We start from the raw sequence: 15,196 nt of genomic DNA on the forward strand, positions 1-15,196 counted from the left end.
TATGCAAAGGATAATCCTCTGCCCTTGAGGAATTCAAAGTCTCATTTACTCTATGACTTCTTGTTAATTCCCATATAGTAATTGGGACTAGCTTCTGGATGGAGAAAGCCACTGGGTAATAGCTGAGCGTCTGCTTGACACTGGAATTTCACTCACACTAACCCTAGTTTCTTTCATGTTCTATATACAGATTTTTAAAATTAAATTATTATTGAAGGTCTTTAGAAATTAGCCTGTATCCCAACATATGATAATGTCTGTAAAAGCAAAATATCATTTCTCCTTGAAGAAAAAAAAAAACCATGGCACTCCTGTAATTGGTGTATCATTTGTATATGAAATTCTTAAGTCAGGTCAACTGATGGGGGCTCCTGTGGTAACTAGTTTGTAGTAGGCTCCTTTCTGGGCCATCAGTTCTTCATGGGTCCCCTTTTCAATCACTATCCCCTGTGACATGACAGCAATGATATCTGAGTTTTGGATGGTAGACAAACGATGAGCGATGACAATGCAGGTCCGACCTTCTCTGGCTTTGTCCAGGGCAACCTGCACCGTCTGTAAAGACAAGGTGGAAAGTTGATGCAAAGACACATGTTGGTTCCTTGGTCCAGCATTGCAAGAATTCTGCTTAACACTACTTGAGTAACATTACTATATCCAGGGGTTAAACCCAAAAGCTTGACAAGAGAGAGAGGATTACATAAGTATTTGCTGACTGCAATGCATCAATGATTTCAATTACCCTCTACAGGCTGAGAAATTTTAGTGAAGCAGGACTGAACCAAACTAGAGGTCACTGTGTAATTTTACAATGCTTGATAGTCTAGTTGGCAAAAATGAAACCAGAGAAACCGTTAGGTAAGGTAGCAGTTAACGGGTCATTACTGATACAGTTCTTCATTGCAGACATATTAGTTTTCTCCAAATGAATCCTGATTTTTAAGGTGTTAATTATAAATGGTAAATTTCATAATTTTGTCTTGCACAATTGCATTTCGTTTCATGCAAGCTGTGCATCAGATACCACCTTTTACTTAGTGTTGTATGCTGTCTACAAGCTCTGCCATGTAACGTTGAAATTATAAAATATGAAACACCTAACAGATGACCTAGATTACTTTATTTCACTTAAGAAAGCTACCTTTGGAATATACTCTTAAAAAGTGTATCTTAAAAGCAATTCTTATTTTAAAGTTAAAATATATTTTTTATTTGAAACACCCTATTTTGACTCACTTCCTCTAGATTATTGTCTTTTTGTTCCACTAATAGTGGCCATTTATACTGTCAATGAATCAGAAAATTGAAAATAGTGTCATTTTATAAGGGCATATATTACAGCAAAAGATTCATTTATAATGATCTAAGACATTAGAAAATCAATACATACCTTTTCACTTTCTGTGTCTAGGGCAGAAGTAGCTTCATCTAGTAGCAAGATTTTAGGATTTCGTACAATGGCCCGAGCAATAGCAATACGTTGTTTCTCTCCTCGAGATAGTTGAGACCCTTGGGACCCAACATTAGTTTCATATTTCTGGAAAAAGTATGGTAAGTTTGAGACCCAGAAACAGTCATTGCCCCTATGCTGTATGGAGACCCCACATCAATGACCTCTCTATGGATTTAAACAATTTTTTTCTCTTTTAAACTTGGGAATGATAAATAAATCCTTCTCTAAAGGATGTCAAATCCATTTAGGAATATAGGAAAAATATAGTGTTTGTTGGGAAACTAGGGGATTTTATATCCCCTTCTCTGCATGTATTTTAGGTTTGTATTTTTTTTTCTTTCTCCCTGTCTGTGAGATCTCTCTGATTTAAGATTCCCTGATTTCCAAATTACTGTCTGGAAGATCTTTCCAAGATGGAATGACAGTACGAATGCAAGGGCCCTTTGAGAGATCTTCTGGTCCATCCTCTTATTGAGAAGGCATCATTCTGGATCACAAGCCTAGCTGTGAATCTAGGTATGAATCTAAAGCCCACCACAAACAGCACAAAATTTATAAACATAATCATTTACAAAGAAAAGTAATTTTCCAGTGGTATTTAAAAGAAGAGGAAAAGATTAAAAGTTTGGTTCCTAAAATTTCGTTTTCATGTGTTAATTTTCTTTGTGATCAACCACTAAGAGGCTTTTGGTGGATGGAAAAACGCAGAGTTGATATTGTACTAAGTTCAGACTTGGCTCTGGAGGAGTGAGAAGCTCCAAAGCAGATGCAACTTACCCCCACCACGCACAAGATATGCTGCCAAATAATGCAATCATGATGATGGCCATAAGAATAGCAGCAGCTTTCTTTGTATGGCTATTATGCATATTCTTACATTTTAATGTTATTTTTTGCATTTTGCCGATGATCAAGTATAGAAAAGATAAGTAATTGTCCCAAAGTTACACAGTAAGTGGCAGAGTTTGGGTTCAAACCTAGAGTTGCTCCACGTCTCAGGATTGCTTCCCACCATGCTATACTAATGCTCAGTGTAGTGCTGCTTTATGTACAATAAGTTCCATGGCATCCTTTGCACTGGATAATACAATACTTTGCAAAGCTAAAGAGTATGCTGACATTTATTTTGCTTAAAGGACAGAGACAATCTCAGGGCACCAGGAAATGACCTCTGTTGCCTTTGACCCTTTCCTTGAGCCATAGTCATAATCCTTTTTGGCCATTCTACCTCTATCCATCCCCATCTCCCATTGGGAAAGATTCTGACCTAGTCCTCACCTCTGGGAGTGACATGACAAAGTCATGCAGCTGTGCCTGCTTTGCGGCTTCTATGACTTTTTCCATGGGAATTTCTCTGGTGTTGTCCCCATACTTGATATTGTCCATTATGCTACAGGCAAACAACACTGGTTCCTGGGAAACAATCCCAATGTTCGAACGGAGAAACTGGACATTGACTTTTCTGCTGTCATGCCCATCTATCATCTGCCAAGAGAGGTGACAAACAGAGCATTAAGTTTTAGAATTCCAGCCATGAGAAAAGTTCATATTCTAGAGGCAGTATTATACAAGATATTTGCTTTGCTTACGAGATAAAAATCTCAGGAGTCTTATAAATATGTTAGGTTGTCTTTGACCTCTGGAGGTAATGCATGTCAGGAGTGGTGTCAAAGTTATAATCAGATTGTGGTTTTGTTTATTTGTTTCCCATATTCTAGTTTTATAGGTAGTCCAAATGAGAAAGGCACTTGAGATAGTATTTTGTTAAAAAAATTTCCCCTTATACTTTGGTGCAGCACAGACCCTACAAGTATGAAGAATTGCTCAATTTTGAGACTTCACAGGTTATGAAACAATTTTTTCTATGTAAAGCTGTTGGACAATATAAGAATCAAAGCTATTTCCTTGATTTTACTGGAACTAACATGAGATAATAGACCCAACTAAGAAAGGAGTACATTTATTCACTTAGTCAGTCAACAAACATATATTGAATTTCCTGCCACAAGGGCGCCATGCTAGGCAGTCTTTTGTCTGCTATATAAGGAAAAAAATAATCTCTGTGTTCATCTGTGGGGTAGTTAGACACAAGTACAGGAATTCAAATATCTACCATTTGAGTTGTTTCACTTAAAAGCCTTAAAATAGTAAAGGTACAGTATGTTTAACATACTACTGCAAAATGTTTGGCCTTATGATATTTCAGAAAAAGATGATGTTAAATGCTGTGAACATAGTATATTTTAAATAAATTCTCAGCAATGGAAAAAGCAAACACCAGAGGGAGAAAAAGTAGGGTATTCCTCAACAATTAGCCCTGGCTCATCTTCCTCTTCTCATTTTCCATAGTACTTATAGATTGCAAAGCACAATTTAATACCTCATTAAATACTGGAGCTGTTTGCTAATTATTGTACATGAGCTAGTATTGTAAGCTCCTAAAAGATGGAAGACATGCTTCATGCTCCTTAGAATCTACCACAGGGCCTACCGAACACAGTACTGCATATCACAGGAATGAAATGTTGACACTGTTGAAAGCTACATTTGGTAGCTTCCTTAAGAGCAAAGACAATATTTTAAAATTGCATAAAAGGTGGTATTTTTCTTACCTGAAAAAGGTTTAGAAATGTTTTACAATGGTATAACAAAATATATTGCATTTATGAGATTTAAGGAATCATGCTGATTTCTTCATGGGCATTGCTTCCTCCCTATGACCAGAACAGGCACTGTGCACAGTGAGAGAAATATACTTAATGTATATGTTATTGTTGGAAAGGTCAAACGTGGAGGATTCGGTCCCTGTATGTCTCATGGTTCGCAATCTACCTGGGGTGATAACAGGATAATCTGACCTTTTGGAAAACCAGACCCTCTCCTTTGCAGAAATCAGAGCCCAGTGCAATGTGCTTTCTAGATTCATCAATCACTATGTACTTGTAAACAGGTGCCTAAAATTAATAACAAAGTAATTATAAACTATGTATAATCAACTCTTACTCTTTATTTGCATAATTTCCTGGATTCTACCAATATCCGTTCACTTGTTTCTTTGCTTTGGCTTAGGCAAGGGAATCTTTAGTTGCCTCCTTTGAGTTTCTTTCAGCTTTTCTCATCATAATGTGACCTGTCCTCATTGCAATGAAGATTCTACTACCCAGGGAACTCGAAAAGGCCTTTTTCAAAATGTTAGGATTAAACAGTCAGGTGTGGAGCAGAATAAAACATTCTCAGACCTATGCCTCTGAATCATTTCTTAGAAAACTACTGGTGCACACATTCCAACAAAATGAAAATGAAAGCCCCAAAAGAGGAAGGTATGGGAACTAGGAAATAATGGATCTAATCCAAGAAAACATGCAGGAAACTCACAGGGTGACAAGTGTTCAGCAGGCACAGGTTGTAATTAGTCCAGGCAGTGACAGGCAAGAGAGACAGAAGCAGGTCCCTCAGAAAACGGTAGCAGGATAGAGACATTGGAAGAATGTAGAGATTTTATAAAGCCAGGGGATGCAAGAAAAAAGAAAGTCTTTCAGAAAGCCTTCCCCTCCAGAAAGAAAATGCAATGCTGATGTACCTCACCACTTGGCTATGGGATGAACAATATTACATAATCATAACAAAAGTTGGCAGTTGATTTTTAACTTTTAGAATCAGTCGAGAGTGAAAACATGAAAGATCATAAATATTATAAACAGAATAGTCGTGTTTTGCATTTTGGTAATAGAAAAGTACTGTTATTAGTACCAGAGAAATAAAAGGAGGGAAGAAGAGGTGAAAATAAACATAGAATTGCTACTATTCTCATCTTAGAAAATGAGAATTCAAGGGATGCTATCTGTAGGTGGTGGAACAGAAACAGAATTATATTGATTAAACTTACAGAGAAACTTTCTAAAGTTATACATCCATACTGGGAGGAGGTGCGTAAAAACAGGAGGAGTGGGAAGGGTAAGCTAAATTTCCATCTCTTGAGAATAAGTCAACAGAGAGTCTAAATTTGTTAAATCGTGAAACAGCAGCATAATCATATTATTTAGAGACATTGAAGTAATCATTGAAGGATCTAAAAACATCAAGTAGGTAAAAATAGTTGTCTTTGAGCAGAGAAATGGGGGAGCGGTGAGAAGGGTAAGGGTAAGAATAAGAGGTTGCTTTTTATTACAAATCTTTCCTGTTTTATTTTGTTTTCCTCTGCATGTTATTTGGAAAGAAAGAAAAGAAGAAGGAAAGAAAGGAGAAAGAAATGCTCTGGAAAATAAGCAATTCACCAATTTTTCAAATCTCCCTGCCAAAGCTTTATGGCACAATAACTACTGATTTGAGTTCTTTATATCATTTAGACCTAAGCTTCTCGAACCAGGATTATGTCAGATTTGTTGTACGAAACCCCTTCTCTTGCTTATTTATCATTGCGTTCCTTATCACCCCACTCAGTTTTTCCATTCGAGGTCATCAGTTTCCTGATTAGTTTGCACTTTCTGCTCCATTTACAGATACATGAACGCTCCTGTTAAACACACTCATCTTCAGCTTTGCAGTGTGCCCAGTTTTCCTTAACTGGTCAGCAGACCATCTGGAACCGGGAAGAGTACGATATTACAAAGTGAGAGGTAGAATCAGGTCAACCAGCAAATGACTGGAACTGGACAATACCCGTAGGGGTAAGTGTCCAAGGCAAGAACTTTCCAGTGAGTCTGGCAAGGCGTGATCTTGAAACTACTTTGAAAGGGCTGGAGACACTCTGCAGCAAGCGGAATTCTCCAGAGCATTGACATTGCTTACCACCTTCCCTTGGTCAGGATCATAGAAACGTTCCAACAGCTGAATACTGGTGCTTTTGCCACATCCACTGCTTCCCACAAAGGCCAGCGTTTGGCCTGGACGAACGGATACCGAGAGACCATTCAGAACTTGCGTATCAGGTCGAGAAGGATACGTAAATTTACAGTCGACAAAGTCAACCTGGCCCTGGAAGTTGTCCTGTGGAGGGGAAAATGGGGCTTACATATGTTCCTACTATATGTAATAGTAGAACAGTGTTCTACTAGAACCTAGAATACTGAAAACGCGCCTGAATCTGAGTTTTAGGTCCTTGCTTAAGATATCTTCAACAGCACACTGCCATAGAGCAAGTCTAAAGATAGCTGCTTGATGAAATGGCATTCTGTTCCCCGTTCTGGCAGGTGTAGACTACAGGGAGGTTTGAGCAGTGAAATGTAAGATATGTGACCTCTTATTCTCATTCTCACCTAGAGGGATTTCCTTGTCACCCATTCTTTGACATTCTGAATGAAAAGACCAACTAGAAGAAATGGTTCCATCACAGAAGCCAGTAACTGTTCAAAACCCTATAGTTCTGCTCCCCTTAAAGATTTCAAATAATAGCATTACACTTCAAATAATTCAGAAAGTTACTTGCAGCCTGTATTGCAAAGGTTGTGCTATCTGAATTACGAATTATCAAGAGGATAGTATTTAATAACAACAGGAGGAACAGGTCGCTTGACCAATTTACAAAGATTTCTGAATTTCGTTCAGTTTTCCTAGGGTTTAGTTTTGTTTGGCTCTGAGATATTTAAAAAAATAGGCGGGGAAGATTTAAAAAAAACACCTGTGAGGACTATCAGAAGAAAAGATATTTTGTAGAGATTGAATTAGTTTTCTGGGAGTCCACATGAGCCAAAACTTGAGCCTAGGTAAACATGAACTAAATCAGTATTATCGGACAGGAAGGGCTGTTTTTTCTACATCCTGTACCAGAACATTAGTAGAAAACATGGTGGTCAGGTAGGTCTCAAAAGACACCCAGCCTTCATTCATCATCCATTCGTTCATCCATCCACATTTCATTCATTCTGGAACTAAGTGTGTTTTACATTACACAGAATTTAGCATTCACTGAATATCATTGCCTTATTCAAATGCCAGTTTTATGAATAATTTTAATGCTAATTTACTTCATTCCTTTACACTTATAAATCTACTGTCTGTGCTTTCTGAGTGCATATGAACGAACCCATAGACTGCAGGAATTTGAAAGCTAAGTGGTATCCTATGGACATCCCTCCCCAATGGGCTGTACATACACACGCATGCACAGCCCTCCCACACTACCCCTCACCCCCCTCAGTACTTACCCACTTTTCACCTGCACTACTGTACACCTTGATTGGGGGTTGTCGATCCAGCAGTTGAAAAAAGCGTGCAGCTGATATTTTAGCTTTGGCATAACTGGGGGTGTAAGAGGAGGCTCTTCCAAGAGCTGTCGCGCTCAGCACAACTGAAGAGATCACCCTGCAATAGAGTAGACACCCGGGTAGAGCAGGAGTGTGGGGTGGTTGGTATGACAGCCTAGGAGACAGGCATTGTGTGTGTGTGGGTGGGGGGCAGCCCTAGTTCTGCTAGTAAAGAACAGAGCAGCCTTGATTTGTCTGGGAATGGGGGCTTGGAGAGACCAACAGTTTTCAAGTGTGTTGTATGTCAAGTCAAAACGGTGATGGGAGAATTGAACCAGGGGTGTTCACATGTCCAAACCCTGCTTTAACTACAATATCCCCTTTTTCAAAAACTTGTTTGCGAAAAAAGACTTCTTGAAAAGAAACAAAGAGGAGCGGCGGGGGGGGGGGGGGGTGGGCTTGAAAGATCACCAGATTGGGTTGAGTTCTTGCAAAGCTAACATTTTCTGGATCTATGATAAGAGTGCAAAAGGCAATGATTAGTGATATAAACATCATTCTGTATCAAGCATGCATGTCACTCATGCTTCAGACACCGTGAGAAAAATACAATTGTCTGTTTGCTTCTACATCCTCTATCCATATTCAACATGTGCAAAACTAATGAGCAAATGAGTGAGTGGATACTGAGTGATAAATGTGGTGACAGAGAGCTCCGGTGCTGTACAGGTGAAGGTGCGAGGGGCATCCTCTAGGTGATCACCTGCATCACCATGCACAGAAGGCCTGCCTCAGGGTGGCAGAGGGCAGTGTGTTTGTGTGTTTTACTGCTCAGTTCACAAGCAGGAATTCTTTTAGGCCAGACTTGCAAACTCAAACATCTCTAGAGGCCCATCCCAGAGCTTAAAGCAATGAAAAGCACCTGGAATAAAATGGGAGATGGTGGAAGGTGATCTTTCAGTATTTAAAAAGAAGCTGGAAGCTGGAAATTTTCTATAGTTACCCAATTTTTACAGGAAATATGTAAAATATTATATATTCTTCAAATATCTCATAAACTAACAAGTCAACAGAAATTTGCAATTTTTGCTTTGGGGGTTAACAGCTCTCAAAATGCCAAAATTCAGAAAAGAGGCTTTCCTGATTGGGATGGGTATAGTGGGGCAGGAGAAAAAATTTCCTCTGTATTTCTAGAAGAAACCTAGAAGGCAAGAAGACAGAGCTCATGGCTTGAGAATGAATTCAAAAGAACAGATTTGTGTTGGGACCACTTTTCCTAATGTCTTCCAAGGCCTTCTCAGACCACCCCCCCCTCATCCCTTTAACATCTCCCACCCCACCCTACTGCAGTCATATACTGCACTCCCAGGCCCTTTTCCCTGACACCCTTTGGTTTTCACCCCTAGAAAACTGGATTCAAAGCTAATGTTATCAGCTAAGCAGGCACAGACTATAAGAAAGGAAATAATTCCCCTGTCCTGGCCTTTGCTGTCTCTACCTAGGAGGATTCAGCTGGAAACATGCCCTTCCTGCAAGAAATAGAGTTCCAGTAAGATGGTTCTGTGCACCTTCTGATCCAAGTTCTCTAGATTTTTTCCGCATTAACTAGTATGGCAGACTGTGTAAATGGTTCATTCATCCTCTTACTCTGTACACATCCCTTTGCAATAGGACTTTATTACTCCTCTGTGATATTGTGATTCAGGGTGAGAAACATATATTTGGTCTTTGGCTCTCATTCCTGGCACAGAGCTCTTAAACCCTTGGAAGTTCCTATATTTGGAGAGTGACCAAGGTCTCCTTTGTTGTTAATGAAGTGACTTTGGATGGTCCCTAGTAACCTAACGTTGGGAGCTGGTTGCCAGGCGAAGCAACCATACAATTAGAGGGGTAGGACTTTCAGACCTATCCCTGCCCCCCACCTCCAGGGAAAGGAAGGGTATCTAGAGGGTCTAGGGAGGTGATACAGGCAATCTTGCAGGGCTGAGCCCTTAACTTATGGGATCCAATGCTACCTCCAGGTAGATGGTGTCAGAATTAAGTTGAACTTCTGACACACCAGGGGTCAGAAGTGTGTGTGTGACAGCACTGTGACAGTAAAGGAGAAACACAATCAGTTCCTCTCATCAAAAGGTAGATTCCATTCTCTTTTCTTTAAATCTGGGCTTGGTTGTATGACTTTCCTCGGCCAAAGAGATAATAGAAAAGGTGATGCACACAGTACACTTGAAAAGTGCAAGGGGCTTGCTCACTTTTGTCGTACTTCGAACACTGAGACCATGATATGAAGAAAACAAGCTCACCTGCTAGAGAGGCCAGGTGGAGACAAGCCATGCAGAAGCCTGACTAAATCAGTCCAGTCCAGAAGAATCATCCTGATAACCCACAAAATCTTGAGAAATAATAAACCCCAACTGTTTAAGACACCAAGTTTGGTATGGTTTGGTAAGCAGCAAAAGCTACCTTAGGCCAGGCTATTCCTCCCTGGAGTGTGGATCTTTTATGACCTTGGCCTGATAATCCTCACCTGAACACATAGCTGAAATGGAGCCCCTCATTGGGAATTAAGTAACCTCCGTATCTGTAGGAAGCAGAATTGGCAACAAACACTATGCACTGGGAAAAACCAAAGCAGAATCCATAAACATTGGCTTTTCGAAAGGCTGTCTTGAATGGCTTCTCCAGCTCAGCCTCAAATGCTTCAATAAACTGCCTCTCTTTTCCAATTCCAGCAACAGTGCGGATATTACTGAGAGCTTCATTTGTAATCTGAAAAATAAAAAAGAGTTTTAGGAATAAAAGAGTAGAAAGAACTACTCCGGTGACATTTCAGCCACTACATGGACTGGATCTGGTGCAAATGGCAGAAGGTGGTACTAATCCACGGTGGAGGCATCATCTGGGAACACAAACAAGGGGTTGGAAGTCAACTTACCTGGATCATGAGTCAGTTAAACTCAAGTTCTACTGAATACTAACATGGCTTTGTTGCCTCCACTTGTTGTAGAAGAGAGAAGGGAAAAAATGTGCACACACTTATCCTTGAAAGCTTTTTAGCTTTTTAGTTAACTTATTTGAAATGTCTAAAATGATATCTTTAGATGTCTTCTGAGATAAAAGATATTTAATAATATATGTTCAAAGTATGATTCTATTTTTTTAAAAAAATTAATCTGACCAAATATTCTATAAATATAAAGTTTATCTTTATACTATGAATTTGCATTTGTTTCAATCTGTACACTAGGGTAAATAATCACTGTTTCTGAATTAGCATCCTATCCTAAAGTAGCACAAAGATGGGCTACTTTTTCCCACCGGTATATGAAATCTTTTTGGCTTCTGTCTACATGGGCAATATTCACATTCCCTCCTTTAAGATACAAAACCTAGGTAACAGTAAATCTGTTAAAAGAGTAAAGGTGTGTGTGTGTGTGTGTGTGTGTCTGCACGATTTCTTACACCTGATAAATGTCTACACTACCATCTCCTTATATACCCCTGATAACCAGATATTTCATTAGAACACGATTTTAAAAGTGCACCCCTGAAACCTAAGAGTATTTGAGACCTAAACTGTATGTCACAGTTCTAGTTGAGAAAGACATCTAAGTCTAGCAGATGCTAAAGTATGAAAATTAAAAGTCTGTGCCATTCAAAAAATGATAGCTCTTCTCTGCCCAGGCAGCATGACCCGGGGCAACCATTTAGTTAAAAAACCCAAGCAGACAGAAAACCAAAGTCTCCACTCTTGCGAACAAGAATAAGAATAATCTTGTGAATCAGGATGTGGAGAAAATAACCATTGGAGGGAAAGGAAATTGAATACGTAACCCTCTGTGTTGGCCCTGCCCTTTCTCTATACCTGTTCACACAGCATCAGAGCTTTATTACCATAGCCTTCGGGCAATGGCACATATAAAAAGGCTAGTGGGACGTTGCCAAGGATGAACATTTGTAGGCTAACAGCTTCCTTAAGTCTCTTTGTACTAACTCATCCTTCTAGGTTTGTCTGACAGCCACTTAGCAGCAAGCAGTTTGAAAATTGGCTCTGTAAGATTACCTGGCCAGCGATCTCCAGAGCCTCCTTGTCCTGGGTGGCAAATCCTGTCAACATTCTGGTCTGTAAGGCTCCCGATAAAGCCAAGAAGGGGAAGAAGCACATTATGACCAGGCTTAGCTTCCAGCTAAAGAAGAAGGCAATGATCATGGCCACAGTGACGTTAGTGAAGGAATTGACCATCATCCCAATTTGAGAGCCGGCTGCCTGCAAACCAAAAGCAATCACTGGGTCTGAGACATGCAGTCTCTTTTACCAAGTACCACTATGTGAAAAGGCAATTTTATAACAAAAGGATCATTTTTTAAAAATTATTCTGATAAAATATGCATGACACGATGTTTATCATTTTAGCTCTTCATAAGCATATAATTCAGTGGCATTAAATACATTCACATTGTTGTGTAATCATCACCACCATCTATACACAAAATTTTCCTGTCATCCACAACAAGAACTCTGTATCCATTAAATAATGATCCTCCTTCCTCCCTCTCCTCAGCTGCTGATAACCTCTATTCTACTGTCTCTATAAATTTGCCTCTTCTAAGCAGCTAAGTGGAATCATACAATATCCTTCTGTATCTAGCTTATTTTACTAAGCATAACATTTTCAAGATCCATCCCTGTTGTAGTACATATCAGAATTCCATTCCTTTAAAAGCTGAATAATATTTCATTATAAGTATATATATCCCATTGTGTCTATCCATTCATCTGCTTGTGGACACTAGGGTTGTTTTCACCTTTTGACCATATGAATACTGCTGCTCTGAACACTGATGTACAAATATCTGTTTGTGTCCCTGCTTTCATTCCTTTAGAGATATATACATATATATATATATATATGTATATATATATATATATATACATATATATATATATACCTAAGAGTGGAATTACTGGGTCATTTGGTAGTTCTATGTTTAAAAATATTTTTTAAAATAATGAACTCTCTAATGCATTTGTAGCCTGGATTAATAAAAGTCTATTTTATCCACAACTTTTTCGGAAGCTCATCTATTGACTGATCTCATTTCATGGGTGAGCTAGAGCAGTCAGTATTAAATTAATTCAGCCCTAAGCATGGACGGCATGTGTGTCTGGTGGCTATGCATTTGGTCTGCTTGAAAATACCCATACATTGGTCTGATGGTAATATTTCTGATTATTTAGTGAAGATTGATGCTTGTCCTATAATTACAGTTTTGAAATTTGTACAAGACTATTATTATAGGAGACCACTTTGATTCTCATTGATACAAAATCACATGCTGACTTAATAACTAGCTGTTCAGTCAACACAAAATGGACAAAATGGATTCAGTCTTTATATAGGTGGAGAGTGGATACTGTGGTAATTACTGTCTATATCCAAAACTGTTTGATGGTTCCACCCCTTCTTTCAGTTGCAACTATGCAGATGTGACCAAAGGTTGATGCCTTCTGTGTAGAAAAGACTTGCATGGGTACAACTGCGGGCTTTTTGTAAGTATTGTAGAGACTTTAGCATTATTTAAAAGATAAAGAATGCAAAACAACCACAGGTAAGTTATTAAGTAACTACAGGTACTAAGGAACTGCTATGCAAGAATAATTTGCACCGTTATACTGTGTTGAAGACTCAGATGGAATATGAACCCTGTGGTCCCCCAAATTCCTGTATTGGTAATAACTTCCTCAAAGATAGAAATGAAAAGCTAAATTAAGAATTTATTTATAAGGGGGATAGGGTAACTGGATGACGTGCATTAGGGAGGGCACATGATGAGAGGAGCTCTGGATGTTATATTATATGTTGACAAATTGAATTTAAATAAAAATTTAAAAAGGAATTTGTTTGTGTACCTATATTTATAGCTGCATTACCCACAACAGCCAAAAGGTACAAGCAGCCCAAGTGCCCACTGATGGATGAATGAATAAACAAAATGTGGTCTCTACAAACAATGTTATATTATTAAAGCCTTAAAAAAGAAATGAAATTCTGACACATGCTACAACATGGATAAACCTGGAGGACATTAAGCCAAGTGAAATATACCAGTCATGAAAGGACAAATATTGTATGATTCTGCTTATATGAGATTCCTGGAATAGTCAAATTCTTAGAGCCAACGTGGAATGGTGGTTATCAAGGCTTATGGGGGCAGGGAGGAGAATTAGTATTTAATGGGTACAGAGCTTCTATTTAGGATGATAAAAAGTTCTAGATATGGAGAGTGCCATGATGGTTGCCTAACAATGTGAATAGACTTAATGCCACTGACTTGTACACTTAAATAGTTAAAATGGTAAATTTTATGTTTTGTATATTTTACCACAGTTAAAAGGAATAAAAGAATTTCTAGTTGACAAGGACAGTCAGGCATTATAGAGAATTTGGAAAATAGCTGCATAGTTCTTCGGGATGTCATTATTTTGTTTTCTTTTACATTTTATTCAACCAAATTTAGAAAATTTAAAAAGCAATATGGCTTAAGATACATAAAATATATATACATATGTAACTATAAACATTTTCACGAAAAAGGGATCAGACTAGATTTTACTTTGAACTTCGTTTTTTTCAGTGTAACAACCATCCTTCCAGATCATGACATTAATACCTTTAAAGTAGCTTCCTAATTTTCCTTAGAATGGATGTATTCACTCAACTATTTTCTTACTGGTGAATATTTAGGTAGTTTCCAGGGAATTTTATTAATGTTTTGATCAATATAAAAATACCCTTGGAAGCACATTGTCAGAAAATAGGAGAGAACTTACTCATATGAATTTTAGTAGAGAATTTGCATACCTGATGTTGTATAAGTATTGAAAAAGAAAAAAGAGATATAATTATCTTTCTTTGAATATAATTGGATTATATACCTAGAAAACCCAAAGACTCTATTAAATTTTTAAATAATTAGTTAATAAGAAAACTTGAAAAAATGGATATCCATAAGATAAATATACAAAAACTAGTAGTTGAAATCTCAATCTAGAATATTCATTCAAAATAGTGAAAAACTACATAAGAAAAAATGGATGAGATAGAGTGATACATTAATATATCTGTGTATTATATATACTCTACATAGTATATGGCATATTATGTCCTATATATCTTGCTAAAAACTAAAGATTCTTGTTTGTATGTTTCTCAAGAGGGGACTTTGGGTATCCCCACAATGGCAATCCTCGTGTGTATGGTAGGGGGAGATGGGGGGGGTGTCGCTGCATGGATGTATTCAGTTGGAATCAAAATAAAATTTTCAAAGAAGTCAAGATGATTTTAAAGTACATTAGAATAATTAATGTCTAGGAATAAATAAAAGAATTTTGAAAAGGAAAAATTATTGTGCAAGGATCTACCTTACCAGATAATAAAAATTTATAAAGTTACATAACTAAAAGAGTAAGGTCCCAGCACAGAATAAATCAAGCTGACAATGAAAGAGAATAGAGAATCCCCATAGCTCCAAGCATCTGTGGTAAATTGGTATTCACAAT

At 38.0% G+C, this 15,196-nt stretch overlaps 1 protein-coding gene across 3 annotated transcripts in view; it reads right to left on the minus strand.

The window, feature by feature from the left end:
- Positions 1–314: 314 nt before the first annotated feature.
- The window catches only part of ABCB11 (ATP binding cassette subfamily B member 11), an 88,070-nt gene continuing 73,188 nt past the window's right edge, over positions 315–15,196 (minus strand). For all 3 annotated transcript variants that reach the window (XM_025460076.3, XM_025460077.3, XM_035698568.2), the window contains 7 exons: positions 11,699–11,902; positions 10,163–10,404; positions 7,597–7,753; positions 6,242–6,439; positions 2,732–2,938; positions 1,391–1,537; positions 315–555 (listed from right to left, as the gene is read on the minus strand). In XM_025460076.3, the coding sequence (XP_025315861.1) occupies positions 355–555; positions 1,391–1,537; positions 2,732–2,938; positions 6,242–6,439; positions 7,597–7,753; positions 10,163–10,404; positions 11,699–11,902 (1,356 nt within the window). In that variant the 3' untranslated portion in view covers positions 315–354. The remainder of the gene's footprint in view (positions 556–1,390; positions 1,538–2,731; positions 2,939–6,241; positions 6,440–7,596; positions 7,754–10,162; positions 10,405–11,698; positions 11,903–15,196) is intronic.

The sequence above is a fragment of the Canis lupus genome, chromosome 36, assembly GCF_003254725.2.
Source record: "Canis lupus dingo isolate Sandy chromosome 36, ASM325472v2, whole genome shotgun sequence".
Classification (NCBI taxonomy): Eukaryota; Metazoa; Chordata; class Mammalia; order Carnivora; family Canidae; genus Canis; species Canis lupus.